This window comes from Balaenoptera ricei, chromosome 2 (assembly GCF_028023285.1).
Source record: "Balaenoptera ricei isolate mBalRic1 chromosome 2, mBalRic1.hap2, whole genome shotgun sequence".
In the NCBI taxonomy this organism is placed as follows: domain Eukaryota; kingdom Metazoa; phylum Chordata; class Mammalia; order Artiodactyla; family Balaenopteridae; genus Balaenoptera; species Balaenoptera ricei.
This window is the reverse complement of record NC_082640.1, coordinates 11922739-11949878: the sequence shown is the minus strand read 5'-3', so window position 1 is coordinate 11949878 and position 27140 is coordinate 11922739. Positions and strand designations below refer to the sequence as shown.

The window sequence follows — 27140 nt, the reverse complement described above, 5'->3', positions numbered from 1 at the left end:
GACACCAGATTGTGGTGAAAGTACAGCATTTATTTCAGGGCCAGCAAGGAGTCTGGGCAGCTCACGCTCAAAAGACCTAAACTCCCCAGTGGTTTTCAGGGAAGCGTCTTTAAAGGGAACATTTGGGGTGAGGGCTGCAGGGTGCCTTCTTCTGATTGGTTGGTGGTGAGGTAACAGGGTGATGTTCCAGGAACGTTAATCGTCAGCCTTCTGGTGCCAACAGTCTGGGGTGTAAGTGCTTGTGCTCAGCAGGTAGTCAGCATCCTCCACCTGGAGTGGGCCGTGAGGTGTCTTTGGTTCCTATAGAACAACTCGAAGATATCCTTCAGATTGTTACGTGTATCCCTTGAGGAAGAACTAGGACTCTCTTTTATCGCTGAAGTGTTGTCATTACTTTTCTTGTTTAAACTGCTTTCCCTTTGTTTCTGCATTCCCTCACTTCCCTAATTAGTTACTGCCTGAGCCTGCTCTTTGGAACTCAGGAAGGGCCTAGGAGACTAAAGCCTTTTTCTACAAACAAGAAATGGGAATATGTTGCAGGAAGGGGGACCCCTTCCAGGGCCTGAGAGTGGGCTCTTGTCTAACACTCGGAAATGAATTGTCTGAGGAGACACACATGCTGACCAAGCAAGAGACTTTATTGGGAAGAGGCGCCCAAGCGGAGAGGAGCAGGGTGAGGGAACCCAGGAGGACTGCTCTGCCGCGTGGCTCGCAGTCTCGGGTTTTATGGTGATGGGGTTAGTTTCCGGGTTGTCTCTGGCCAGTCATGTTGCTTGGCGCATAGTCTGACTCAGGGTCCTTCCTGGTGGTACACGCATCGCTCAGCCAAGATGGATTCCAGTGAGAAGGATTCTGGGAGGTTGGTTGGACATATGGACTGGCGTCTTCTCTCTCCTTTTGACCTTTCCCAAATTCTTCCGGTGGGTGGTAGCTTGTGAGTTCCGCGTTCCTTACCAGAACTTCCTGTTGTAAGATAACTCATGCAAGTGGTTACTATCAGGCCTGGCCAGGGCTGGCAGTTTTGGGCAGTGATTCCCCTAAAAGATAAGGATGGACTTTTGTACCCAGAGGGCCCTGCGGGGTCCTGCTTGTTTTCAATCTGGAGAGAGTATTGGCTATGAAGCAGTAGAGGTCTGATACAAGATTTTGTGCCAGTGACCAGTTTAAACAGTTCCTTGGCAGTGTCCCTCCAGGATCCAAACGCTGAGCCCTATGTAGACAGGAGGGTCTTGGCTGTCGTACGGATCGTCTTCTGTCCTGCTGGGTTATAAATACAGCATGAGAAACTCCTTCCTCATCTTCTCCACCATCAGGTCACATAATACTTGTCTTCCTTTAGCTACAGGCGAGAATTCTCTAAATCGTTGCCATCTAACCTGAACAAGAACGATGGTTTAAATTGTCTCTCCTTGAGGAAATAAGTATGCTGCTAGCTGCCCTAGTCCAAATAGCTCTGTCTGTGTCAACAGTAGATGAGAAAAAATGTTCTATCCTTAGCATTTGAAGGGTGAGAGCAGATCTCAGCTCTCAAGAAAGGGCATTTCTTTTGTCTTGGTGGTTTCTCCCTCTTCTGTGTTTTCTTCACAAAAAGAATAGTCACATACGTGCACTTTGGCTTGTTGATTTAAAGAGAATTTTTAAACTTGGTTAGAAAAAAAATGAGAGGATTATACCACAAAAGAAATTCAAGCAGAGGCAGCATCGCCTGGAAGTAGTTTTTGGGCTCTACAGGTGGAAATGAGCTTGAACGCCAGTTCCTCCCCTTCCTAAGGATGGGAGCTTGGTCGAGCTAATGAATGTCTTGTTTCCTCATTTGCAAAATAATAATAATAGTAATACCTTCTTCCTAGGACTGTAGGGAGGATTAAATATGAAAGCACATTTAAAGAGTTTAGAACAATGACTAACACGTACTAAGGGATAGTTTGTGATTTTAAAAAGGCCCCACTTTCCTTACCCAAGTTCTGAACAAATTAAGTATAAGACAAAAGGAGACTAAAATACTGGGGACTTCCCCGGTGGTGCAGTGGTTAAGAATCCTCCTGCCAATGCAGGGGACAATGGTTCCATCCCTGGTCTGGGAAGATCCCACATGCCGCGGAGCAGCTAAGCCCATGCGCCACAACTACTGAGCCCTCATTCTGCAACTGCTGAAGCCCGCATGCCTAGAGCCCATGCTCCGCAACAAGAGAAGCCACCGCAATGAGAAGCCCGCACACCACAACGAAGAGTAGCCCCCGCTCACCACAACTAGAGAAAGCCTGCGCGCAGTAAGGAAGACCCAACACAGCCAAAAATAAATAAAAATTTTAAAAAAAAGGAGACTAAAATATTAACTTGGTTCCTTGATAAAGTCAATGCTGAAATATAGCTGAGGGTTAGGGCAGCAGTGGGCTGTACCCCTGAATGAGGCTAACATTCTCACCAGTTACATTCTCACCAGACACATGTGGGCCATCTCAAGCCTTCCCACATGGGGGCCCAGAGAAAGACTGAGGGACACAGTGTTAGACTAGACAAGCCCCAATCCTCTCTGGGAGAGAGTGAGGAGCTGGGGAGAGGGTTTGGGGGGAAATCCCACTTTCTGGAAAGTCAGGGAGTGGAAGAAGTGCCTCCCTGCCAACGTGATCATTTATTGTGAGCAATTATAATTCAACCGTGGACCCATCACGTTTAATCTGCATCATTATGTAGTTGAACTGGACATAGGGACCTCCGGACAGATGCTTCTGAAGGGATCAAGGAAGGAGTGCTGTGTCTTTTGCTGTTTGTTTTTATTAAAAATCTCCAAGGAGACTATAAGTAATTTGCCATCCCTTCTAGGAGACCTTCCCCACCAATCCTGGCCTTTATTTTCACCCTCTTCTCAATTTCCAACCCAGGAGTCTGTAGGGCTCGCTTGGGCCTTAGCACAGGTGAGCTGTATTTGCATCGATTTCGTATACCTGTTCTCTCTCTCCACCCACCTCATCCCTCCATGTTCCTCAGCGCCCTGTGCATTATGGGTGTTGCACCATCTCCCCAGATTTCGTGACATTTCCCGCTCCATGCAGAGGCCAGAGGGAGACCCTGGACATGTATCAGAGGAGAGCAGAGCAGAAGCGAGGGCTGATCCACGGACCTTTCTGGACCACAGTGTCTCTACTCTTCACACTGTTTCTACCCCCAGATTGGTGAAGTTGCTATTTAATTCAATTCAACAACCACTTAATAAAAACTGGTGGTCATGGAGAATGAGACAGGCCCTCCCCTCCCCCCCCCGCCCCCCGCAGGGTCACCCTCTGGGGAGACCACACTCAACCAGGCAGCCCCCCGGAGCTGTCTCTCTCCAGGCTGCACGAAGTGCTTCCTCCTCTTGCTTTTTCAGGCCTAGAGAAGGTAAGCGTCCCCGTGCTGACTGCAGCATCCCTTGTGGGCATGTGTTGGACCCTGCCCACCCCTATGGAAACACTGCGGTCCCTTTATTAAGCTCTCCTCAGTTACCAGTCCGGGTGCCATCTCTTCTCACTCCAGACCCCGCCTGAACAAAACGTTAGGCAGATGGCCCGGGAGCACGTGTCCGTGTTTAAACTGAAACCCGAGTCGTCCTTGGATGATGGCTCTGAGCCTGCCCGCTGCCGGGGACACGGCACCAGGAGCGCCAGGCTCTTGTGCAGGCGGCGGCTGTGTGCCTCTGCCCCATCCTCAAGGCTCTCTGGGTGTCAGTTGTTGGTAAAGGGTTTTTTTTCGAGGGCATCCACCAACAGAAAGGCAGGTAAAAACAGAGGGGAGGGAGAGATCAGAGGGCAGCAGAGCCAGTAAGGTGATGTGTGAAAGTGGTCCCGGGAAAGTAGGGATGTTGGGAAGTCTGACGATTCCAAGGTGGGTGAGGAAGTGGCAGAGTGGGGAGGACAAATGAGGAGGAGAGGCAGCTAAGAGATAAAATGGGCCCAAAAGGGAGCCATGGGAGATTTATATATATATATATATATATAAAGAACTAGGGCTTTGCTATTATATTATTTTAAGAATATGTAACTGTGTTGAGTTTCTGCGAGAAGCTGGTCTCTGTGCTAGACACAGAGGACCCAAAGATGAGCTTCGGACAGGATAGAGGCCTTGCCCTGGAGGGCTGGGAAGCCCGTGCCGTGGTTTCCAACCTTGCTTTTGCTTCCATATATAGGAACTTCCATATATTTATCCCCTCCCTTCTGGCCCCCGCTGAGAATCACTGATCCCCTGGCGCGCACACACACCTACCTGAAGTGCTAGGCAGGCGCGATAAGCTACACCGCGCAGGTAAGCGTCGCCCTAACAGCACTGAAGAGGAAGCAAGAGGTAACATCCGAGCCGGACCTTGAATAAGGAGTGTGATACGGGTGGTGAAGTGAGCAGAGCATCCCAGACGGGGGAGGTGGTGTGAGCAAGGGCAGAAGAGTGAAGCACCCAGTAGGTCCAGGAAGAGCAAGCATCCTTGCGCCCCACGCAGGAAGGGTTGCTGGATTCAGTAAATAAAAATAACAGATTGTCCCCCAAATTAGGGCAGATTGATATTTTAAAAGTATTCATTGTTTATCTGAAACTCCAATTTGACTGGGCATCCTGTATTTTACCTGGCACCCCTACCTGACCCATAGGGCCTCTGGGCACACCTCCTGGCCCCTCTAAGGAGCATGTCCGGCCCCAGGGCTTCCAGGCAATTTGCCCAGGAAGCCGCTCAAAGCAGTGGCCTTACTGAGACTTGCTTGGCCAGCGGTGGAAAATGTTCCTGATTGTGTTCTGGTTTCGTTTTTAAATTATGATTAGCACAAGAGGAAAGCATTGCCAAAGGTGGCTATTTCAAATAGCTCGGCGGTGAAATCATACTACTGTTCCTGCTGTACCAAGTACTGGGGGCTCTTAGTAAAAAGAAATGCTGCTTGGGAAGCATGGACGTTTCCACCCTGCAAAGGGCAACGCTGACATCCAGAAGCACGCTTTTGACTCTCTTGCCCTCTGGTGGCCGAATATCTACACAGGAATTTGAGTTCCTGCTCCTCAGTCTCTCGTGCCCTTGGACTAACTGCTCTATCTCTGCAGTAAGTGACATAATTAAGGAAGATGCAAGCAGTTGCAGGTCCAGGCAGATCCTAAGCCCCAAAGCCAGCCCGAGAGGTGCTTGGATCCAGGGAAGAGGCGTAGAAGGCTGTGTTTCTCTTCTGTAGCCTCTTCGTACTTCATGAAGCTCCTGGGCCAGGTTTCAGGCCCTGGGGATTGAATCTGCCCACCGTTGCCTTTACTTTCATTCATTTATCCGACAGATATTTCCAGAGTGCCTGTGATGGACCAGGCACTGTGCTGGGTGCTGGACATAACATCTGGCGTATTTCATTTTGATGTGGAGTTAAACCAGAGGGTTGGCACACAGCTCTAGAAATCGCCCTCAAGGCAAATTGAACACATCACTAGGCACAGGAATTTTAGAATTGCAAAAGCACCTACATGACTAATACATTTTTCGTTGACTCCAATTTTCCTGCCACATCCTTCCTTTATAACTCATACCTACAGCGTCTTTTTGATAAACGGTCCTGAGACTTCTTGGCAACCATTCATAATTTGGCACACAGTAATCAATCAGACTGCACATAATGCAAAATTAATGCCATGTGATGTGCCTAGAGCTATTCCTAACTTTATGAAAAAAGAGGGTCTTGGCAGAATGTTGGATTTTTCCTCCTTTCCTAGAACATGCAATGCTCAGTTGCTGACAGTGAAAGAATGTACCAACAGAAAGCTATGAGAACAGTGAAGTTGTTTTGGAAAGAGTTGGGTCTGTTTGTGGTCGTACTGACCCAAATACATCAGTGTAAAAACCTAGGTGGGATGTTGATACGTCACCTGAGTTTGTTCAGCTCTACAGGGTCACGTTCCCAACTTCTGCCACCCCACATGCAGTTCATCTTTACACCATGCCAATTTCACTTCCTATGTAGTTCTCCAATCTACCTGCTCTTGATGCAGATTAGTATCTATAGGATGGATAAACAACAAGGTCCTACTGTCTAGCACGGGGAACTATATTCAATATCTTGTGATAAACCATAATGGAAAAGAATATGAAAAAGAATGTATATACACGTGTGTGTGTGTATGTGTATATATCTGAATCACTTTGCTTTATGCCAGAAATTAATACAGCATTGTAAATCAACTATACTTCAACTAAAAAAAGAATTTTTTTTAATGAAAATTTGCCTTCAGCTTTCCCTTGAAATTTAAAGCACTCATGTTTCAAATCAATAAATACTTTCTTAAATGACCCCCAAAAAATCTACCTGCTCTTTTAATCCTTACTTCCTCCTTAGGTCAGATTCTTGCATCTTTTTCCCTGAACTGCTACAATAGACACTTTAGTGTAGTCCGTTTTCCTGCTTCTCTGAAATACATTCTCCACACAGATTTGTCTAAAACACAAATCATGACTCTGCAGCACTTACAGGATAAAGCAAACTCTCTGTGCATGGAACGCGTGGGACCACCACCTGTCTAGCCGCATCTAACATCACTTCCGCGTCCTTCCCATTACGTCCCTGCTGGGGTCTTGTAGCTGCTCTGAATTGGTTTGTGGACCTGTTAAACGAACATCCAAACATAGATACCTACTTCTGTGCTACATTGCTTAAGGGTTTTCTCCCTTATATAACCAGGTAGCCCTGAGGTGACCAAATCCCATTCTAACCATACTATGAATCTGTCCTGACTGTGTTTTCAGAGTGCTGTCATCCATGAGTACTGTGTTTGTCAGATTCCAGGCTTCCTGCCTCCCCTTCCCCTGCCCCCAGCTGTGTAGGATTCTCTGGCTAATTCTCTTTGCGTCCCCAGGGTTGCATGAATTGGATTTTGACCTCAACGTGGAGTAAAAATCCTTTGGTTATAAAGGCCTATAACCTTTTTTTTTTGGAAAGGTTACTGGTGGGGCAAGGGTGGGGACGCCCAGTCTCTCTAACTGGGGAACAAGTTTGTTCCTGGCAGGTGCTTCCTACACTAAATTTCAACGTGTTCTAACTTTCCCAATCAGTCTTGCAAACATAATGTCACTGGGCATGCCTCATCCAAATCTATTCTTGATATTTCCATTATGTTTAGATTACTGAGGTCACTGCATTTTATTTTTGTTGAGAGCGCTACAGACTTTGAAGAAAAATGCCAAAATAATTTCCCTGAATTCAGTACAGAGGGAATAGCTACGTGTATCACCGTGTGGGAATGACCTGATGAATACCAAGGGATCTCGGGGTTCTGCCCAGCAGCGTCACTTTCTACCTTGACCCAGCAGCCTTAGTCACCTGTCTGGCTCTGTTGGGGATCATGGCCCACATGGGGATGATAAAGGATGGTGTATCATGTTATCACTGAGATCGATAGCATTGCCTATCAGGTTCTATTTATTCATTTACCACACTAAAATGGCACTTATGAGGTGCCGGGCACCGTTCTTCTTTTATCCTCATAACAACCCTGTGAGGTAGGTACTATTATTATGTCCATCTTATTGGTAGGAAAACTGAAGTCACTTGCCCAGGTTGGCATAGCAAGTAAGGGATGGAGCAGAGACTCAGAGTCTGCGCTCTCTCCATGCTGACACTCCTGGAGAAATAGGAGCAGCTCAAGGTGACTAAAGCCATGTGCTTCTCCTCACCTTAGAGCTCAGTGTGTACCCCGCTCAGCCTCTGTGTAAAGACGAGGCCTCAAGAACTAGGCTGTAGCTTGTATGTGCAGACAGTATTGGTACTCAAGGTAGAACACTGAGAATAAAGCATAAGCAACTCTCTGCTCCCTCCCATTAGTACAGCTGGGGCCCCGGATGGAAGAGCTGCTTACGAACGAAGTAGCCTGAGTTAGTATCCTGCTTCCCAACATGAGCCTGGGTTGTCTGCAAAAGCTGTAGTAGAAGAACTGAGATATTAGGTTATCATTGCGAGGGGTCTCAGAATTTATCCAGCCTAAAGCCTTCATTCTACAGGTGAGAAACCCCAGGGCCCAGGAGGTTAAATAACCACTCATCCAGGCTTCCCTGGTGGCTCAGTGGTTAAGAATCCGCCTGCCAATGCAGGTGACACGGGTTCGAGCCCTGGTCCGGGAAGATCCCACATGCCGTGGAGCAACTAGGTCCGTGCGCCACAACTACTGAGCCTCCGCTCCACAACAAGAGAAGCCAAAACAATGAGAAGCCAGCGCACCACAATGAAGAGCAGCCCCCACTCGCCGCAACTGGAGAAAGCCCATGCACAGCAATGAAGACCCAATGCAGCCAAAAAACAAAACAAAACAAAACAAAAAACAAATAAATAAATTTAGGAAAAAAATTATTTTAAAAAAGGCAAATCAGCTTTATTAAAAACAAACAAACAAAACCACTCATCCAAGATCACACAGCTCAAGCGTGAGCATGAATTTGCTTCTGTGTAAATTGAGAACCTGAATAAAACAGCACTTTGTTAATTACTAGTTTGCTGCCTCTGTTTTGTTATCTTTGGATTTTTTGTTCACCAGGCCACACTTATTGCTGTTGATTTTTTTTTTCTTATTGGATAAACATAGATGCTGGTCTACGTAATTTCTGTGTCATAGTGACTCAGACTTGTGTGAAGTGGATGAGCTTTTCCTTGGGAGAATATTTAAATCAGGGTGGGCGGATCGCAGAGCATGTGCTCTTGTGAACAAATACGCAGAGAAGGCGGGAAGGGGTAACAGAGAGACATTGCCCATGACTCCAGCAGACACACCATGAAACGGTTCGTTTATTATAGCTCCTAACTAACTGCCCTGCTGCTCATCTCCCCCCTGCCCGCCACTCCATGCAATACAGCCTCCATTGTGCCAACAGAATCACTTTCTAAAGCACAGATTTGGTCCATTCACCCCTCATGGCCTACAGATTACAATTTAAACTTCTCCTTTGAAATGCAAGAACCCTCAAAATGGCCCTTACTTATTTTATCAATCTTCTGCCAATCCCCATCCCCATCATCAATTTTTAATTTATTTTTTAAAAATTAAAAAAAAATTGAACTATAGTTGATTTACAATGTTATATTAGTTTCAGGTGTACAACATAATGATTTGATATTTTTATAGATTATACTCCATTTAAAATTATTATAAAATATTGACTATATTCCCTGTGCTGTAGATTACATCCTGTGCTGTGTCTTATTTATTTTATACCTAGTAGTTTGTACCCCTTAATCCCCTTCCACTATCTTGCCCCTCCCCCTTCCTCCCCACGGGTAACCACTAGTTTATTCTCTGTATCTATGAATCTGCTTCTGTTGTGTGATATTCATTCGTTTGTTTTATTTTTTAGATTCCACATATAAGTGAAAATATACAATATTTGTCTTTCTCTGTTTGATTTACTTGACTAAGAGTAATACCCTCCAGGTCCATCCATGTTGCTGCAAATGGCATTATTTCATTCTTTTTTATAGCTGAGTAACATTCCATTGTGTATATACCGTATCTTCTTTATCCCTACATGTAATGATGGACACTTTGGTTGCTTCCATGTCTTGGCTGTTACAAATAATGCTGCTATGAACATTGGGGTGCATGTATCTTTTCGAATTAGTGTTTTCGTTTTCTTCGGATATATACCCAGGAGTGGGATTGCTGGATCATATGGTGCTTCTATATTTAGTTTCTTGAGGAACAGACATGCTGTTTTCCACAGTGGCCGCACCAACTTATATTCCCAGCAACAGTGCACAGGGGTTCCCTTTTCTCCATGTCCTTGCCAACATTTATTATTTGTTGTCTTTTTGATGATAGCTATTCTGACAGGTGTGAGAGATCTCATTGTGATTTTGGTTTGTATTTCCCTGATGATTAGTGATGTTGAGCGTCTTTTCATGTACCTGTTGGCCATCTTTATATCTTCTTTGAAAAAAATGTCTATTCGGGTCTTCTGCCCACCATTAATTTTTTAAAACGTCTTCATTTTCGGCCATTATTTGTCACCATCCCCTACTCCTCACACCCCCTAACACATACCCCACAACTCATGCTCTCAAGGCATTGGCTATTGCACTTGGGTTCCCTGAGTTGAAATGCTCTTTCCCCAGAGATTTTCCTGGTGACACTCTATTTATTCTTTGAGACCACATGGCACCCTCTCTCCCATCTTTCCTGTTCTTAACAAATATGGTTGCTCCTCCTTCCATGCCCCTAGTTTATATCTTTACTAGAAATCTTCTCATCTTTCTCTAATTAAGTCAACATAGATATTATCTTCTTAGTCTACGTGGTATCATCATTCCTTCATTGATCCCACCATGCAAAACATTTTCTCAGTGTCTCAGTGGGCCAAGGGCTGTGGTACGAGCTGGGGATTCAAAAATGATCTAAAGCTATTCTCACTCCTTTGAGACCTTACAATCTCATGACAGAGGCTCACGTATGAGCAAATAAATACTGTGCAGTGTGATAAACATTCACAAATCTATGGCTTGTCTTATCAATTCCTCCATCCTTAACATCCACCAATGGCAAAGTAGTGCTCGATAACTTCTTGAACAAATGATGGTATGAATGAATGATGCCATGGATGGATTGGTCACCTTTAACCTAAACCAGTACTCCACACTGCAGTGTCTTATGAGGCACGTTTAAGAGTTACACAAACAAAACATTTTACTTTTAAAAAGCAGTTATGTGTCTACTCTACTATATGTAAGAAAATGTATAATTATTTATCAAACCCATACTTCTAACAATATTATAGATGAGAAAAAGCTTAATCTTTTTGAGTCAATATAAAGTCCATACTAATATAATGTGAAAATTTGGTTGCAGAAAATAAATGGCTGAACTTTTAGAAATACTGCCTTAAACAAGGTAACTTTCAGTTTCCTTTTTTCTTTTTTTCATAAATTTATTTATTTATTTATTTATCTTTGGCTACGTTGGGTCTTTGTTGCTGCCCGTGGGCTTTCTCTAGTTGTGGAGAGCGGAGGCTACTCTTCGTTGCAGTGCGCGGGCTTCTCATTGCGGTGGCTTCTCTTGTTGCAGAGCACAGGCTCTAGGTGCGCGGGCTTCAGTAGTTGCAGCATGCGGACTCAGGAGTTGTGGCTCGCAGGCTCTAGGTGCGCGGGCTTCAGTAGCTGTGGCACACGGGCTTAGTTGCTCCGCAGCATGTGGGATCTTCCTGGACCAGAGCTTGAACCCATGCCCCCTGCATTGGCAGGCGGATTCTTAACCACTGCACCACCAGGGAAGTCCCCACTGTTCGCTTTTCGTAGGTTTTGTTCTTTTCCTCAATCCAGTCTATATAAATTTACCTTTAGAATTTGGGGAACCTCTTGAAATAAATCTTTTAGTGTAAAAACTTGCAACCAAGGGCAACTTAAATCTTTAAAAAGATAGGACAAAGAAAGTGTGTGTGTTGAAGATGTACCAAACCATATTTATATTGGTTTATTTCAGAAGTGATTCTGTGAACTCTTCACGCGGCTGTGCTGAGTTTCACAGGTGAGACGTGTTCAGATGACAGGGGACAGAACTACACATCGGCTGGGTTGAGGGGGAGGAAGACTGGGGAATAGGCTTTGCCAGGCATTCTGAGCAGTTGGACATGGTTCTCTGACATCTATTAGGTACAGCAGTAGCTACACGAGGATGAGGATGGCAGCAACTCTGGGAAACCAACAGGGATCTGTCCTTGTCCTCGTACAGCTGTTTCATGCCTACCTGGTCTTTTTTTCCTGTGACTGCTGCTTACTCTTTTTTCTTTTTTTTTTTGGCCGCGTGGCATGTGGGATCTTAGTTCCCTGACCAGGGATCAAACCCGCGCCCCCTGCATTGGAAGCGCAGAGTCTTAACCACTGGACCACCAGGGGAGTCCCTGCTTACTCTTTATTTCTCCCTTCTCTCTTCTCTCTCTCTCTCTCTCCCTCTTTCTCTCTCTCTCTCTCGTCCATGGCTTTTGCCTGCTAACGTCTCTGTTTGTGGGTCTCAGCTTTTTACCCATCATATGCTTGCATCTGGGGTGACTAACTCAACCCAAGTTCCCTGGGACTTCCCAGGTTTTAAGCCCCGAATTTCCGCATCCTGGGAACACCCAAAGTCCTGGGCAAACCATCTCTTTTCTATATGGCTCATATTCAAATTTTGTAAGAAAGAAGAGGGAAGACCTGACTGGGTCTCTTAACCCCTCCCCTGCCCAGAGCATCTGAGCTGTCCCACCAGGCTCTCCCATCAGGGTGCTGATCCCTAGTGGCTGGACCAAGGTCAGGCTTGGGGGTGGCATAGAGAAGCTTCCCCAGCGCCTTCCTCAGAAGGCGCTTGTGAGCTGGGCAAGCCTGGAAATTGCTTTGCTGGTCCCCTTTTCACTGTTCACACCAGTTTGTCATTTATCGGGGTCCTGGGGTTCTTATGCATATTGGCTGTGGGTGTGTTGAATGGCGGATGTGTATATGTGAGGGACCAGGTAGAAACTACCTGTTATCATTTCATTCCTTTTATTTTTATGAAATCAATCATGGTACACAGATTAGACTCCTAATATAGTGTTATGGAAACCCTGGCCCAACTTCTAATTATGATCCCAACCCTGTCCACTCCAGAGAACGTAAAGTTTGCAAAAAGGTATGTTTCAATAGCAAAACAGCATAACCTGGGAAACGTCGAATTTTAAGCACACGGGGATGAACACAAAATTCCCCCCCCCCCCCCCCGGCTGGAAGGCAGAGAAGCTGAGCCGTGGAGTGGTTGGTAAAGGCCGGAGGTCTTCATCTCCCTCCCCAATTTCAGCACCCCACCAACCCACTCGGCCCCAGAAATTAGGTCGGTCCTTCATTATTAAAACTGTTTTTCCCATCTGCAAGAGACAGAAGTTCCCCCCGCCTCTTAAATTCTAGGGGCCGGGTTGGGGGAGAGAAAAATGAAATCGCTGTAAAACTACTTAAGTTCTGAAGCACATGATTGGTTTTCAGGAATTGACCATAAAACTAGAGGGTGAATAAGCTGGAGGGCTGAGGCTCGGGGCGGGGCGGAGCTGCGGCAGCGTCCCGCACCCCATCGCACCCCCGGGGCAGCCCCCGTCCTAGGAGCACCCCGCGCCCTTGCAGCATCTGCAGCGCCGCATTCCACGTGCGGGGTGAACTCGGCCAGCTCCGCGCCATCCCGGCGTCACTGCGCGCCCCTGTCGCCCCCACACCCCCCCCCCCCGCGTCCTCTCCCCCCTCCCCTCCCCCCCACCTCTCGGGAACCGAAGGGCCGTATGTTTGCACTGACCTTTCCATTCTCTGCTGTCGGTGGCTCTCTTACAAATAAAGTTTGTGGCTGTTACTCACCAAAGCTAAGAACTGATGAGAAAACTGAAAAAACAAGTCTAGATGCACTATTGAAACAAAGTCTAGTTGAGCGCTTACTTGGCACTGAAGCATATGGAGACCGTCAGTCCAGTTTGAAATGGGTTCCCCTGCCCTGGTAGGAAAGGTGAGGAGCTCTGAGTTCTAGAGGCAGGGGTGGAGGAGAGCAGAGGCTCAGGGGAGGGAGCAGTAAGGACCATCCCCTCCCCTTAGGGCCCCAAGACGCACATCTGTAGACCTGGTTTCTGCTGAATCAAGGTCACCTCCAGGGCAGGCTCTCAGGGCCCCACACCCCACCCCTGTACTGTACAGGTGTGCCTTCCTGGCCACGCCTCCCCCAGCTCATCTCACGGGCTCTTTCCCCTACTGGCCATGTCCAGGCTCCTCTCCGGCATCTCTGATGGCTGGTCCCAGCCTCGCCTCCTCAGGGAAGCCCTGCCCACCTGGGACGGTCCATGGCGGTGCAGAACCAGCACACCGGCTGGCACACACAGCCCACACCAGGTCTCAATGAGCAGAGAGGACGCCGTGCCTGATGCCACGTGGCTTGTACAGCAGTGCTCCCCGAATAATACCAGACCCAATTCTACAGTTGAGGGGAGAGGGGTTTTAGAAGCTGGGTATAACCTCCCCTTTACCAACCCTGACCTGATTCTTCATTTCAGTAGAGCAAAAGGAATTAGAATAATTGAGAGACCCCCTAGGGTGGCCGTGAGAAAAGAGGATAAAAGATCCTAAGTAGGGGGGAGGGATAAATTGGGAGATTGGGATTGACATGTACACACTACTATATATAAAGTAGCTAACTAATAAGGACCTACTGTTTAGCACGGGGAACTCTACTCAATACTCTGTAATGCCCTATTTGGGAAAAGAATCTAAAAAAGAGTGGATATATGTATATGTATAACTGACTCACTTCGGTGTACACCTGAAACTAACACAACAATGTAAATCGACTATACTCCAATAAAAATTAAAACAAACAAACAAAAAAAAGATCCTAAGTATTCAGCAAGTTTAACAGGGCGAAGGCTGACCAGGGTACAGGAGAGACAGGACCCTGACTGGCATTAACGCTCCGGGCCTCAGTTTGCTCATCTGCAGAATGGGGGAGGCCAGTGGGGAGAAGGGAACCACAGGATCCCAGTCTTCTGGCTCTGTGATTGGCTCCCCTTAGTTCTTGTTCCCCCCCACCCCGACCCCCGACAGCTCACTGCAGCTTTTGAGGGAGGCCATGTGGAGAAGCCCAAAAGCAGAAATAGGCCAGTAAAGTCCCTTTCCAGTGAGGCCTCACCAAATACTCCATACTGAAAGGGTTCATAATGGTACCACTGGGAAAAGCGAGGAAGCCAGCAGGGCGCTTACGTCTGTGGAAGTTCTCACATTCCCGTGGATTCCATCCTGGGCCTTTAGGAATTCTGTGGACTCTGTCGTGGTTTAGTTCACTCTGGGAGAAAAGGCGTGATCATATACAAGTTGCAGTTTTCACTTAAAAGCTGCCACCTGGGATCCAGACCGGGTCTGCGGTGACCCCGCGAGAGCTCCTCCCGGACATGCTGTACACATGGCAGCTTAGCTGCAGTGTTTTGCAGAGGTCTGTGCTCTCCTGTATCTAGCAACTTAAAAGAGATAAAAAGAAACCCCAATAAAAACTAACATCAATGGATTCTTTTGAAAAGAAAGCAAATCTGCTTAAAGCATTAACACATTGGATCGAAGTGTGGCTCGTGTTTATAAACGCATGAGGAATTTGTTATGACGTAGGGGAGGAAAGTTCCAGCACATCGGAATAGAGAGATTTGAGTGGAGCGGGGGGCTCTTGGCCCCCTCCCTTCTCCTTGGCCAGCAGGGTCTCTTTGGAGCAATTGGGATTTTAAGAACTGTAAGGAAGGTTGGTTATTCTGTGGAGAGATGCTGGAGCTATAAATGCTTACCTGGTCCCATCTGTGAGATGTTTGCCCTAAACACAGAAAGGAAAATTCTGTTTTGATGGATGAATCATACAGAATATCATATTGTAGAATTTGTGTTTCTTGATGTGAAATTGTTGGTGGGGCTTGTAATACAGAGGTGAGGTTCACACCTTTAACTAATGCTTAAGTTTCTCTTAATGAGGTCTGTGTTGGGAAACTCAAGCAGCATTATTATGTTCATTTTGTATTTGGAAACCAGAGGAGTACGTAGGGCTTATCTTGGACTACACTTGAGTGACCATCTGTGCTGGTTTGCCAGGAACAGTCACAGTTTCTGCATCGTGTCCTGTTGTCATTATTAATGGTGTCCCCTTTCCCTATCACAAGTGCTCTGGTTTATATTTAAGTATACGGTCACCCTACCCAGCTGACACACAGCTGGCAACAGTAGGATTGAAGATCCTCCATCTCATTCACCAGATCACCCACTTAAGCAAATGTTTTCCCAGTTGTCAAAAGTCCTTTATTTCTGACTTACAGAGTGACACACAACAGTGTGTCCTTTAGAAAAGGAGGTGGGTGACACATCAGACATGAGGTCTCTGGTTGAAACATTGTTGCTTGTTTTTCACTTTGTTTTGTTTGACTTTCACAGTTATCAATGCCTTGGAAAATTATATTTTATGACTGTGCCCAGCATTAATTATTTCTTTTCTGTCCCAGTGTCATATTTTAAGCTCTCATGTTCTTAATAGGGTTTAAAGTTAAAAAAAAAAGAAAGAAAGAAAAGAAAACAAAAATTGAAACATAGCAGCACAATTCCACAAATGCTTGATTTCTTGATAGCCATGATTTCTCTCTTGAAAAACTTACACAAAGGAAGTTGACATGCTTTTTTCCTCAGCCCTGTAATTAAATAGGCCTGCCGAGAAGTCATACACAACAGTTTATGATTTTTGTGATTAATGCCCAGCATGGCAATGCCTGTTGAAATTCTATTATCACAACCAGTAATGGCCCAGTTGAGTCATAGGTTTGCTCTGAGTGCAAAATCACCATTTGCCCTTACATCACTCTTTTATCTCATCAGTTGTCTTTCCTTTTATTTTATTTATTTTTAAATTGTCTTTATTCAGATGATACGATTTTTTTTTTTTTTTTTTGGCCATGCCACGCGGTGTGTGGGATCTTAGTTCCCCAACCAGGGATCCAACCCACGTCCCCTGCGTTGGAAGCATGGAGCCTTAAACACTGGACTGCCAGGGAAGTCCCATCTTTCCTTCTAAATGACACTTCTCTGTGTCTTAGCTCATTTTGAGCCATGAATTGCCAACATATGGAGCCATTAACCAAGAAATCGTCTTGCACCCTTCCTGGTTAACTGAAATAGAGTTGAAAATGTAGCCTGCTGGTAACCTCTTGTAGCTCTCTATGTGACTGCGAGAAAATCACATGTCAAGTTCTTCCCGCTTTCCTTACGCCTTTCACAGCAAATTTCAAAGTCTGGCAGTAGGCAGATTGGTTTGTCCTAGCAATTTTTTAATCCAGAAATTAAATTAAACTGAAAAGCCTTGTATACATCTAGTTCAAATAGTGTTTCTTCCAGAAAGAACATCTCCACAGTAACGGCAATGACAATAATAGTGTGTTTCATGAAGATATGAATTACTAGGCTAATGTAGATTGTAGAATACAGTTACTGTTTTCCAGACACCCCTCTCAGAGAAACTGACAATCAACGAAAAGTTCTTAGTAAGGGCTGTGTGTTTTGGGGAGAGATGTATAGAATAGTGCCATGGCATTAACACAGAGCCTCTCAAAGTGTTTCCAGTTCCTGTTCTCAAGGAGGAGGAACAAAGGGCCAGTAATGAGTAGAGAAGAAGCTTTTCCCCACAGAATGATCAGAAAGTTTGACTCCAGGAGAACATGTTTTACTGTAAATATGTCTAAATTTCGTGGTCCTTAATGATTTATGTTAATGATCTTCACTGCTAATGCCTTTTTCTTTTGTGCGTTCCCCAGAGAATTCTGCTTCGAGGAATGTCTACAGAGGCAGCAGTCTGCTTTGCTTTGGGGGAGGGGAGGGTTCGATCAGCTAAGACACGTGGTCCCCCAAGGGGGTTCCTTGGGCTGCCAGGAAACTAAGCAGAGCTCAAGGCGGTTGGGAGAGCTGCCTCCATCTTGCTTATCCCGGAATCAGCAAGAGGAGCTCATCTGCTCTCACACTTTCCAAACAGCCCCAGGCAGGCATAATCTGCATCTCAAAATGAATCTTTTCTGCCTGGATTGAGCTAGTCTGGAAGGGCCCCAGGTAGGGCAGGGTGCTGTTGGTTGTTGAGGACCGCCATTGTAGGTGCCTTGCTGTCTCCTTCATCCTGGGACCCTGTACTCTCCTTTGCCTCTGTACTGTGTCAAGTGACAGGTAGCAAGTGCCAGGAGCAGGCTCTGCACACGCCACATCAAGTCGGGTTGGTGTCCGAGCCCAAAGCCCAGGGACGTCTGGTTTAGGCTGGTGATCTGGTGCTTCAGAGTTGCTGTCTCTCCCCGCCCCCATCCTTTCTGGCGTGAATCATCTGAAGACAAATACACAACATCTATACAAGGATCCGGATAATCTGGACCTGGGGGCCTGAACACAGATCCCTCCTTCATAAGCACTTTGTACCCAAGGAAATAGTCGGGTTAAAAGGAGATTCGTCTGGCTTTTGCCGCAGGCCACCAGTACAGAAACTGTTTAAGATTAGTTCCTCCTTAAAGCAAGATTACCAGGTCATTCTGTTGCAAAGTCACGGAGTCCTTGAGTTACCTGCCCCTTCAAACCCAACTGCCTGCCTTCGTGCTACCAGGCTTGGCTTTAACTTTCTGGATGATCCACCACTTCTTGGGTTTCAAGAAAAATTCTTTTAGGAGTTGAGGGGTCTCTTCTTCCCTTCCTGATGTGACTTGAGCTCACTTCCCGGCAGGATGACTTTTCTTTGTCCTTTACAGCCTTCTGAATCTTTTTTCTCCTAAATGGCCAAAATATGTCCCCCACGCTGCCAAAGCACACAGGTGACTCAAGGTCAGAATCTGGAGGATAGGCCAGCCATTGTTCTGTACACATTCTTCATCTAAATTTAAAACCTTGCCTGAATGACCTGTAAACTGGGTCAAGTTATGGTCAGTGGCCTAACCACTGTGTTCCCCACCCCCCAAAATGATGGGGCTCCTACAGATTAAAATATCACGCTCTCCCTACCAGTGAGTGTGTTACTTGTCCATATCTGAAACAGCAGCACCCACATTGCTCAGATTATTTTCCCGTATTTTTTTTGTGTGTGTGGATACTGTGCCTCCTCTTTTCACTTTCTGGGAAATTTGCCAGTGTTTCAAGGACTGGGTAAAGAACAAAATAAATATTTGTAGGTAGTTTAAAGGGAGAATGAGTAAGTTGGATGTAACTCTGTCCCTTCCAAAGAAAAGCATTGAATCCATTCAAATATTTTAAAGTAATTAACTGGAGAGATTCAAAAGGTTGATTTTACTAGTTTAGTTTTCAGATTTGTGATCAACGTGTGTGTGTGTGTGTGTGTGTGTGTGTGTGTGTGTGTTGGGGAGAGGAAGAAGAGTCGAGAAAGTGTAGGGAAAGGAGTACAAACTTTTAAAAGTCCAGCTGAAGACACTGAAATTGATTGCGTGAAAAGTCAGCTGCCTCTTTGTGTCTGTTAATCAAGCTCTAAACAGTTGGTGCTGGGAAGTGTTTACTCAAGAACCTTCAGCATATACCCTGTCTTTCTCATTGTCCTTTTAAAATGGGATTTCACTGAAATTTGGGACGTTCCGCAGTCGGCTGTTTATTTCTCTGGATATCAGCCTATTGGGGAGGCTGATTCTGTGTCTGAGATTAAAGAGACGGGAGAACCGGCTTCCAGCAAAGGCTCCTGCCGGCGATCCTGGGAAATGTTTTCCTTCCTAGGCTGCGGAGTCGCCGCAGTTGGTGGCAAGGGCCACAGGCCGTGCGGGTCCCGGGCAGGAGAGCGCATCACCTGTTGGGGCCGACGGGAGCGCGCGGCGCGGGGCTGGCCGGGGCACAGCCCGCGTTCCTCGGGGGCCCGGCCCGCGGGCGGGCGGACAGACGGACGGACGCGGGGACGCGCGCGCGGGGGGACGCGGGAGGCCCGGCGCTGGAATGCAGTTTTCCCCGGCGAGAGAGACTTTGTACCGGAGTGGAGAGTAGTTTGGGGTGGGGTTTCGCACCGTCCCCTCCTCCCCACCCCCGGGCCCCCTTCCAGGCGCTTTCTGGGAGCTTTTTCAGAACTGCGCTCTGAAGTTTAAAGACCAGCGAAGGGCCTGGGCCGTAGGCAGGGACAATGGAAGAAAATGAAAGCCAGAAATGTGAGCCGTGCCTTCCTTACTCAGCAGACAGCAGACAGATGCAGGGTAAGTAACAGGCTCATTCAAAGATGGAGTTACGGTTCCGCGTGTCCCTCGCCGCTGGCTGCTGCTTTTTAGAACTGCAGACCGGGTGCCTGGCACAGAAAAGGCGTATTTCTTGGGGTGGTGCGTTTCCCAAACTGAGTGGAGAGCTGTGAGCTGGACTTTATCTCTGGAAGGATTTGCTTAAGCAGCAAAAGAAGTGGCGGGGTGATGTCACGTTTGTAGCCCCGTAAGCCGTCAGTACGTGCTAGATCTCTAGGCAATGACAAATATATCGCTAAAAGCAGCTTTTCATACTCACTGCTCCAGCCGTGGGAGAGAGGAGCTCTTTCTGGAAAGCTCTCTCTGGGACGGCAACACTTCCATTCATTGGTTGGGGGATTCCATGAGGCAAAGGCACGTTGGATGCAAGTTTTGTCGTATTTGAGAGTTAAATCGCAGAGTTTGGGGCTGTTTTCTTTTCCAGATCGGAACAGCAGGGGTGCACTTGTCCAAGTGGGGGAGAGATGGAAAACTCGGTGAATTTTCTGTATGTTTTAATTCAAAAGTTGGGAGCTGTTAGATAATTTTGGTAAAATTTCTCCGAGCAGTTTCCCTTTGTGTTTATAATAGACTTGTGTTTTCCGTAGGGAATTTCCAGAAGCTTATGTTGTTCCAAAGAAATTTTGCAGTGGGGTTGGGTTGCGGTGGAGAAAGGACTCCTTTGCTGTCCAGTGTCTGACGTCTGTGATTCCAGAGCCTACCCTGCAGTATCATACAGGCAGCATGTTCGGACACCAAACAATCGAGAAGCTCCCAGCCCCCAGCCTACCCCAGGTTCATCCGGGGGCCAGTTAGTAATGGTGTTTGCGGGGCTGCTGTGATGTGCGTGGGAGAAGCAACAATGCACAGGGGAAAAGGTGTGTGTTTTCTAAAAAGGCAAAAGGGAAGTAACAAATGACTCATCCACACCGAAAATGCAAAACTAAGCCAGACAGAAGAAAATGCAATTAATTAGAAGAGATAGACACACACACACTCCCAGCCCCCCACCAGTGAAATGCAGGAAACCTTAAGACCAGTAAACCCTGGAGAATCCCAGTCGCATAGCCATCAACTAGCCGGCTGTGTTTGTGCTTCCAAAGCACCACGCTCTCCTCAGTGGGGCTCCCTCGCCTCCCTTTCTCTCCCCATTTTGATAGACAGGATCCTACAGCAAGAATTCAACCTCTGCGCTTCTGTTGAAATAAAAATACTCAGAATCTACAGGGGCAACAAGAGTGGGACCGATTTAAGAAACGACTTTCAAACAACCATAGCAATTCGAAGATACTTCAGCGGCTGGAGACGGTCAGACTGAGTGTGATCACTTTCTTTATTCATTCGTTCAATGAATATTGAGCGTCTGTTACTTGGGAGTTACTGTTTTAGCAGCTGGGGATACAGCAATGACCAAAATAGACTAAAAACACTTGCCTTCATTGAATTTTTATTCAAAGGGCCAAGTTTGGGGGGAAGGGGAGTGGTGGAGCTAGACAATGAACAAATAAGGAAAATAGATGGCATATTAGATGGCAGGGTTACCAGATTTGGCAAAGAAAAATACAGAATGCTCAGTTAAATTTGAATTTCAGATAAATGGCAAATAATTTTTTAGTATCAGTATATCCCATGCAATATTCGGGACATACTTATGCTAAAAATTATTTGTTATTTATCTGAAATTCAAATTTAACTGGGCATCTTTTATTTTAGCTAGTAACTCTGTTAGGTGGAAATAAGGCCGTGGGGAAAAAATAAGTCAGGGAAAGGGAGGATTGAGTGTGGGGAGGGGGCAGGGGGTGAACCCATAGTAAGGTCATTAGGGAGAACGTCACTGCTGTGATATTTGAACAAGCATCCCCGAAAGAGGTGAGGGAAGGAACAGGAAGAGCATTTTCAAAGAACAGAGTGGGGAAAGGACGGGAAGAAAAGAGGTTAAGAGATAATTCTAGGCCGTATCAGGTAGGGCCTGTGAGAGTGTAGTAAGGACTTGGGCTTCCGTTTCAAGGGAGGTGGGAGCTGCTGGCAGGTCTGAGTGGTCTCATAAAGGGTAGATCCTGGGTGCTGTACTGAGAGTCACCCCAGTGGGAGTGGGGGAGGGCAGGGAGCCCAGTTGGGAGGCTTCCACAGTAAACCAGGCCCTAGCTTGGACCAGCGGGTAGGGTAGTAGAGTATTGAGGATGAAACCAAATTTGCCAAGGGATTGGATGTGGGGTATACGAGAGACAGAGGAGTCAGAGATGAGTTCAGAAATTTTGGTCTGCGCCTTTGGGGAGTTGCCATTTACCTAAATGGGAAAGTGTTTGAGAGGAGTAGCTGAGAGGGTGTTTAATGGCTTGCAAGTGGGTGTAGAGCAGAAAATCTTATGGATTTGGTAGGATCGAGAGGCTTATCAGCCATCCAAGTGGAGATGTTGATTGCGATTTGGATATTCATGGCTGGAATTGAGGAGAGGGGACCAGGGATTGTGAAAGATGGATTAGGATTGGGTCCATGTGCAGAAGGAAAGGTCCCAGAGATGCGCCCCAGGGCACACCAGCATTTAGAGGTCAGGGAGGCTGGAAGTGGTGGCTGGAGAGATTGTGGAAGGGAGCTAAGAATCCCGGTTAGATTTCTAAGATCCGGTTGAGTCCTGGGTGAAAATGGTGCTGTGAAGGAGTGTGGCCTCATCTCCAGTTCTTTGATGCGCAAGAGGCCCACGCAAGGGAGGCCAGGCCTCTGATGCCCGCATCACCCGAGATACCACACGCCCATTCCTATCCTTGCACACTTGATCGTATTTGGCATCGTAATGCCGGTGGCAGTGTGGTGTTCGGGGGCAGAGAACATGCCTTCTTTGTCTTCACATCCCCAGCACCTAACTGAGCACCAGGCATGAGACAGGCGATCAAGAAATACGCGCTGAACTGAAGGCAAATTATACCACCCCCGGGCTTTGAGTTTATCAATCTACAATAGATAAGGATCCCTTGGGTGATCATGTAACTTGTTCAAACCGAGACAGTTTTGAGAGTGAAAGGGGGGAATGCTATAAATAATTTCGCTGGGACGACAGTTGTAACCCAGAACTGTTTGGCAAACTGGGCGCATTATGGTCACCTCGAGAATAGCTCTTATAAATGAGGCTCCCAGGGCTAAATCGTCAGCTAGTGAGTAATAACAGTGTGAAAGGGTACTTCCAAGTGCAGAGAGGTGCTTAGTAATTAGCAGTTGAATTTCAATCTAACCGTATCACACTTCTTTTGAAGGCCCTGGGCGCCTCAGAGTGGTCCTGGGGGTTCCCGGGGATGCATGTCTGCCCACAGCAGCCCTGAGGTGACTGCTTTCGCTCTGGCCTTCAAAGGTCTTGAAACCCCTGTGCAAGTGAAGTGCAGTCAGCCACCTGCTTACCTCTACCAGCCCTGATTCTCCCGTGTCTTAAGATATTAGTATTTACTATGGTGGTAATCATTTCACAATACATAAGTGTATCAATTCAATACATTGTACACCTCAAACTCAGACAAGGTTATATGTCAATTATATCTCAGTGAAGCCGGGAAAAAAAATAGTATTGGCAGCTCCACAGGGTGCAAGCTCGGGGAGTCCCAGGCATTTTGGTCTCTGCTCCGGTCTCCTCTAAAATTACCCCATCAGTTTCTGTCTCTTATCCTGCTTTACCCTTCAGAGCACTTATCGCTATGTGACATTTATATACACATTATCTGTTCGTTGTCTGTCTCCCTAATTATAATGTGGATCCTCTTTGAGGGAAGGGAATTAAGTCTGTCTAGATCGCCATTTCACTACACTTCCTAACCCCTTTCAGTGTTTGGAGCAGTCACTCAATAAATATTTGCAAAAAATGAATCGATCAATTAATCAGCAAACCAACCTTTGAGACAAGAATGCTTTCCTGGGTAGGGGAGGGGCTGTTGCTATTTTGTCTAAAATCTCTACCAGAAACCTTCTCTTTTTTAAAATTTCGTAAGGTTTTTAGAGGAATGTACATAATGATCTGGTTTCAGCTGTAATTTCTGTGCCAATTTGTCTCTGGTGGTGATCTTTATGATATTAACAAGAGAGCTGGCAAACTGAGGAACCCTGTGGGCCCCCAACAGAATATGTGATACATAGGAGTCAGATAACCTGATTGCTGTAATGTCTGTGGTTTAGCATAATCAAGGTTAATTTTTTTGAACGCAGTGGAACGTGGACATTCTTGGCCAAGTGGATCTGCTGGATGGTTTACCTGCAGGCCACCCTGGGACCTAGGTTCCTTCTGTCTACTTATGACGCCATTCCCCAGGCTCTGGGAGGCTTCTGCTGGAGCTTTTGCATTTAACCGGCCAAAGGGGAAAGAGAAAGGGCACGGAAGATTATTCAGGAGGTCAGGGGCCAGGACTACTGGTGGCCCACGTCACTTCTGCCCACATTGCATTGACCGGGATTAAAACAAGGCCCCAGCTAGATGAAGGGGACTGGAAAATGCACTTTTCTTCTGTGTGCACAGGAGTATGTTATGGTTTGAATACACGGACAGACAAAATGTGGCTGCTGCCGTGGTAGATCCAGATAGATTGTACAGCGAGTCAAAGCTGCAACTCCCCGCGATGTTCCGATGCAAGAGAGCATCCCGGCACAATTGAAAAAGCGACACCTTAGAGACAGCTGACCAGCAGCCGCTGTGAAGCAGTGGGGGACTCCTTCCCTAGGAGGCCAGGGCCTGCCTAATCTGACCCAGGAATACAGTGTCAGGAAAGCCATCAGCCCTGTTCCCGGCTCTCAGGTAGCAGGCAGGCGTGGAATGCCTAAATGATGCCAGGTCCAGATCCCGGACTTCAGGTCAGCCGACCCAGCCCAGGCAACCCGAGCGGGGGCCAAGAAGCCAGTCTCGGCAGCTCCCGCGGTCTCCCGCCTGCAGGATGATTTGCTGTGTGGGTGTTTACCTTTGGATGACCCATCTTCCATAATCCACCGCCTCCCCAGCATACCTGGTACATACCTGCCCCTCCCCATGTCCCCACTTTCTACTTTTCCTTTCCAGAAGTCTCCATCCCAGCCAGGAGGCCCTTTGAAACTCAGAAGAGTCTCTCTCTGGCACTTCTGCCCTCTTGATCCCCACCCACTCCTGCTTGGGAAAGGTTGGAGGGGCCATTCTCCACTGGAAGCTCCCGTCTTGCTCTTGGCCCTGCTGGAAACGAGCTGCTGGGAGGGATGGCTCTGGGCTGGGGAGGGGCAGGGAGGGAAAACTGGAAGCCTTGTCTTCAGGCTCCAGCTTCATTATTTGTTTGACACCGATTCCCAGAATAGCAAACAGCTTGACACACCCAGACTTAAATGTTAGCACCAAAGCGCACTGCAGGCAAGGTTAGAACTGTGTTTCTGTTTCCACGCCTTGGGCAGCGTGTCCATGTGGATAGTGCGGAATGGGTGGGACTTGAGACCTCTGACTCCGCGCTGGGGAACTGTGACCACACACTCTCTGCTGCTCCCCTTTGTTTGTTTCCTGCTCGGCTGAAAGATCCCGTTCTCCCCAGATGACCGGAACGGGAGAGCCGTCTCCTGTCCCTCGGGCGTGGGAGTCGGTAGCTTCCAAGAACTGAGTCTCGTAGTGGGAAAGGCTCCGGTGACCGGGAGGCTTCGTGTGGGAACGGCGTTGGGTTGTTACGGGTGCCGTGAAAGTGGAGCAGGGGCCTGGTGGGGCCCCGTGAGCAGGCGGGGCCCAGAGCTGAGTGAGGGGCAGGCAGGTGAGGCCGGGGAGGGAGTGGGCGCCCAGGGCAGTTAGATGTCTGCCCCGGGCTGTGCACTGGTGCCATTCGCTGCTGTCCTCCACCTCGCCTTAAACCTCCGTAAGCCCCTGGAGACATTTTAGAAGAATCCACAAGACAGAAAAAAATGGAAAAGTAACCTAAGATTGACGTGACCTTCTTAGTGGGCAGTGTTAGGAAGGGTGGGGCTTGGAGGGTCACAGAGTTGGGGGCTGCTCAAAGGTGGATGTTGACAGATGGACTCTGAACTCCAGCTCTGCCCCTCCCCGCTCCTTTCCCGATTTATTTCAAAGAACGTGCAAAACTCTTTTCAGTCTCCAAGGGACTGCTGTTCTGGCTGTTTTGACCCCTTCTGAGGATCCTGAGATGAAACAGAATAGTTCTTGTGAGTCTGTGTGGCAAAGCAAGGCCGAGTGGAACTTTCTGCCCTTGTTGGTAGCTGAAGAACAGGAGTATTTATCCTTATGGGTGGATGGGGATATTTGTGTGTTATTTCCAGGTGAAGAAATCACCTTCCCAGCGATTCTGTCCTGCTAATTAATCTAGATGTCCTGGATGACTTTTAAAATATATTATTTTTATGATGTCAAAAGTAATCAAAGGCATTTCCTGGCGGTACAGTGGTTAGGACTCCGTGCTTCCAATGCAGGGGGCACAGGTTCAATCCCTGGTTGGGGAACTAAGATCCCACAAGCCGTGCGGTGCAGTCAAAAAAAGAAAAAAGAAAAAAAAAAGTAATCGTAAAAATCCATTTGGAAGTCAGCTGTGTTATATCACGTATATAACAATTTTGGCTAATACAAAACTCACATGCACACACTCACTCAAAAAGATAAGGCTGAACCTCTTCAGATTGTCCACATATTTACCAACCTGAGATACGGCATTTTCTGCACCTGGCTTTATCCCGTAGATCCTGTTACCTCTGTGTCGTTAGAGAAGAAACCACAAATAAGGTAGCCATCACATGAGCCCATATAATGAGAAGGTAAACTAAATGAATGGAATGATAGTTAATCTCCCAATATCTTTTTTTTCCCCAACCCGAAGGTCTTTATTGGATGCTTACTAATGATTAGCATGGGCTGGGTGCTAAGGGAAATTCCAAAGAAACACATGCATGAAAGCTCGTAATAAACAGTCGAGTTCTCTTCTCACAATTTTCTTATTGATCCTGCAGTATCAATAGCACAGGTAATATTATTGAACTCTCCATTTTGTAGGTAGGAAATCAAGACAGACAGACACCAGACAGCTTGGCTAAAACCACATGTGGAGTAGGCAGTGGAGCAGGGCCTAGTACTCAGGGCTTCTCTGTAATTCCTACCGCCATCCCCTTCCCTATTGAAAAAATACTTCACTCAATAATTGCGTAACTTGAGGTGCTCCCATGTTCAAAGTGATTTTCAGTGGAAGACTCTTCTCATCATTTGAGTAAAAGGGAACAATTTCCACCCATTCTTCCAGATTTCAATTCCATTATTTCAGGAGTGAGTTGAGCCTCCCTGGTTTCTTACTGAGTCCCAGAGCCTTTTTATTTACTTGTTTTTTTCAATATCTTTTAATCCAATAGTTCTGTCGTCTCCCCTTCTAAACGTACTGCTGAAACTAATGAAAAGTAGAATGAACTAATTGGGCTATTTTTTTCCTTCGCTTTCCTCATCAGTATCTGATGGAGATGCTGTAATTAGCCATGTAATGAGAAG

At 46.8% G+C, this 27140-nt stretch overlaps 1 protein-coding gene across 21 annotated transcripts in view; it reads left to right on the top strand.

Annotated features, from left to right (window-relative positions):
• The window catches only part of KIAA1217 (KIAA1217 ortholog), a 494732-nt gene that overhangs the window by 146998 nt on the left and 320594 nt on the right, over window positions 1–27140 (top strand). For 2 of the 21 annotated variants that reach the window (XM_059910955.1, XM_059910949.1), the window contains exon 1: window positions 19442–19666. The exons of 15 other annotated variants lie outside the window; for them this stretch is intronic. In XM_059910955.1, coding sequence (XP_059766938.1) covers window positions 19597–19666 — 70 coding nt within the window. In that variant the 5' untranslated portion in view covers window positions 19442–19596. Of the gene's footprint in view, window positions 1–19437; window positions 19667–27140 lie in introns of those variants that run through there. 4 more of the 21 variants (XM_059911032.1, XM_059911040.1, XM_059910941.1 and 1 more) reach the window with 4 other exon arrangements.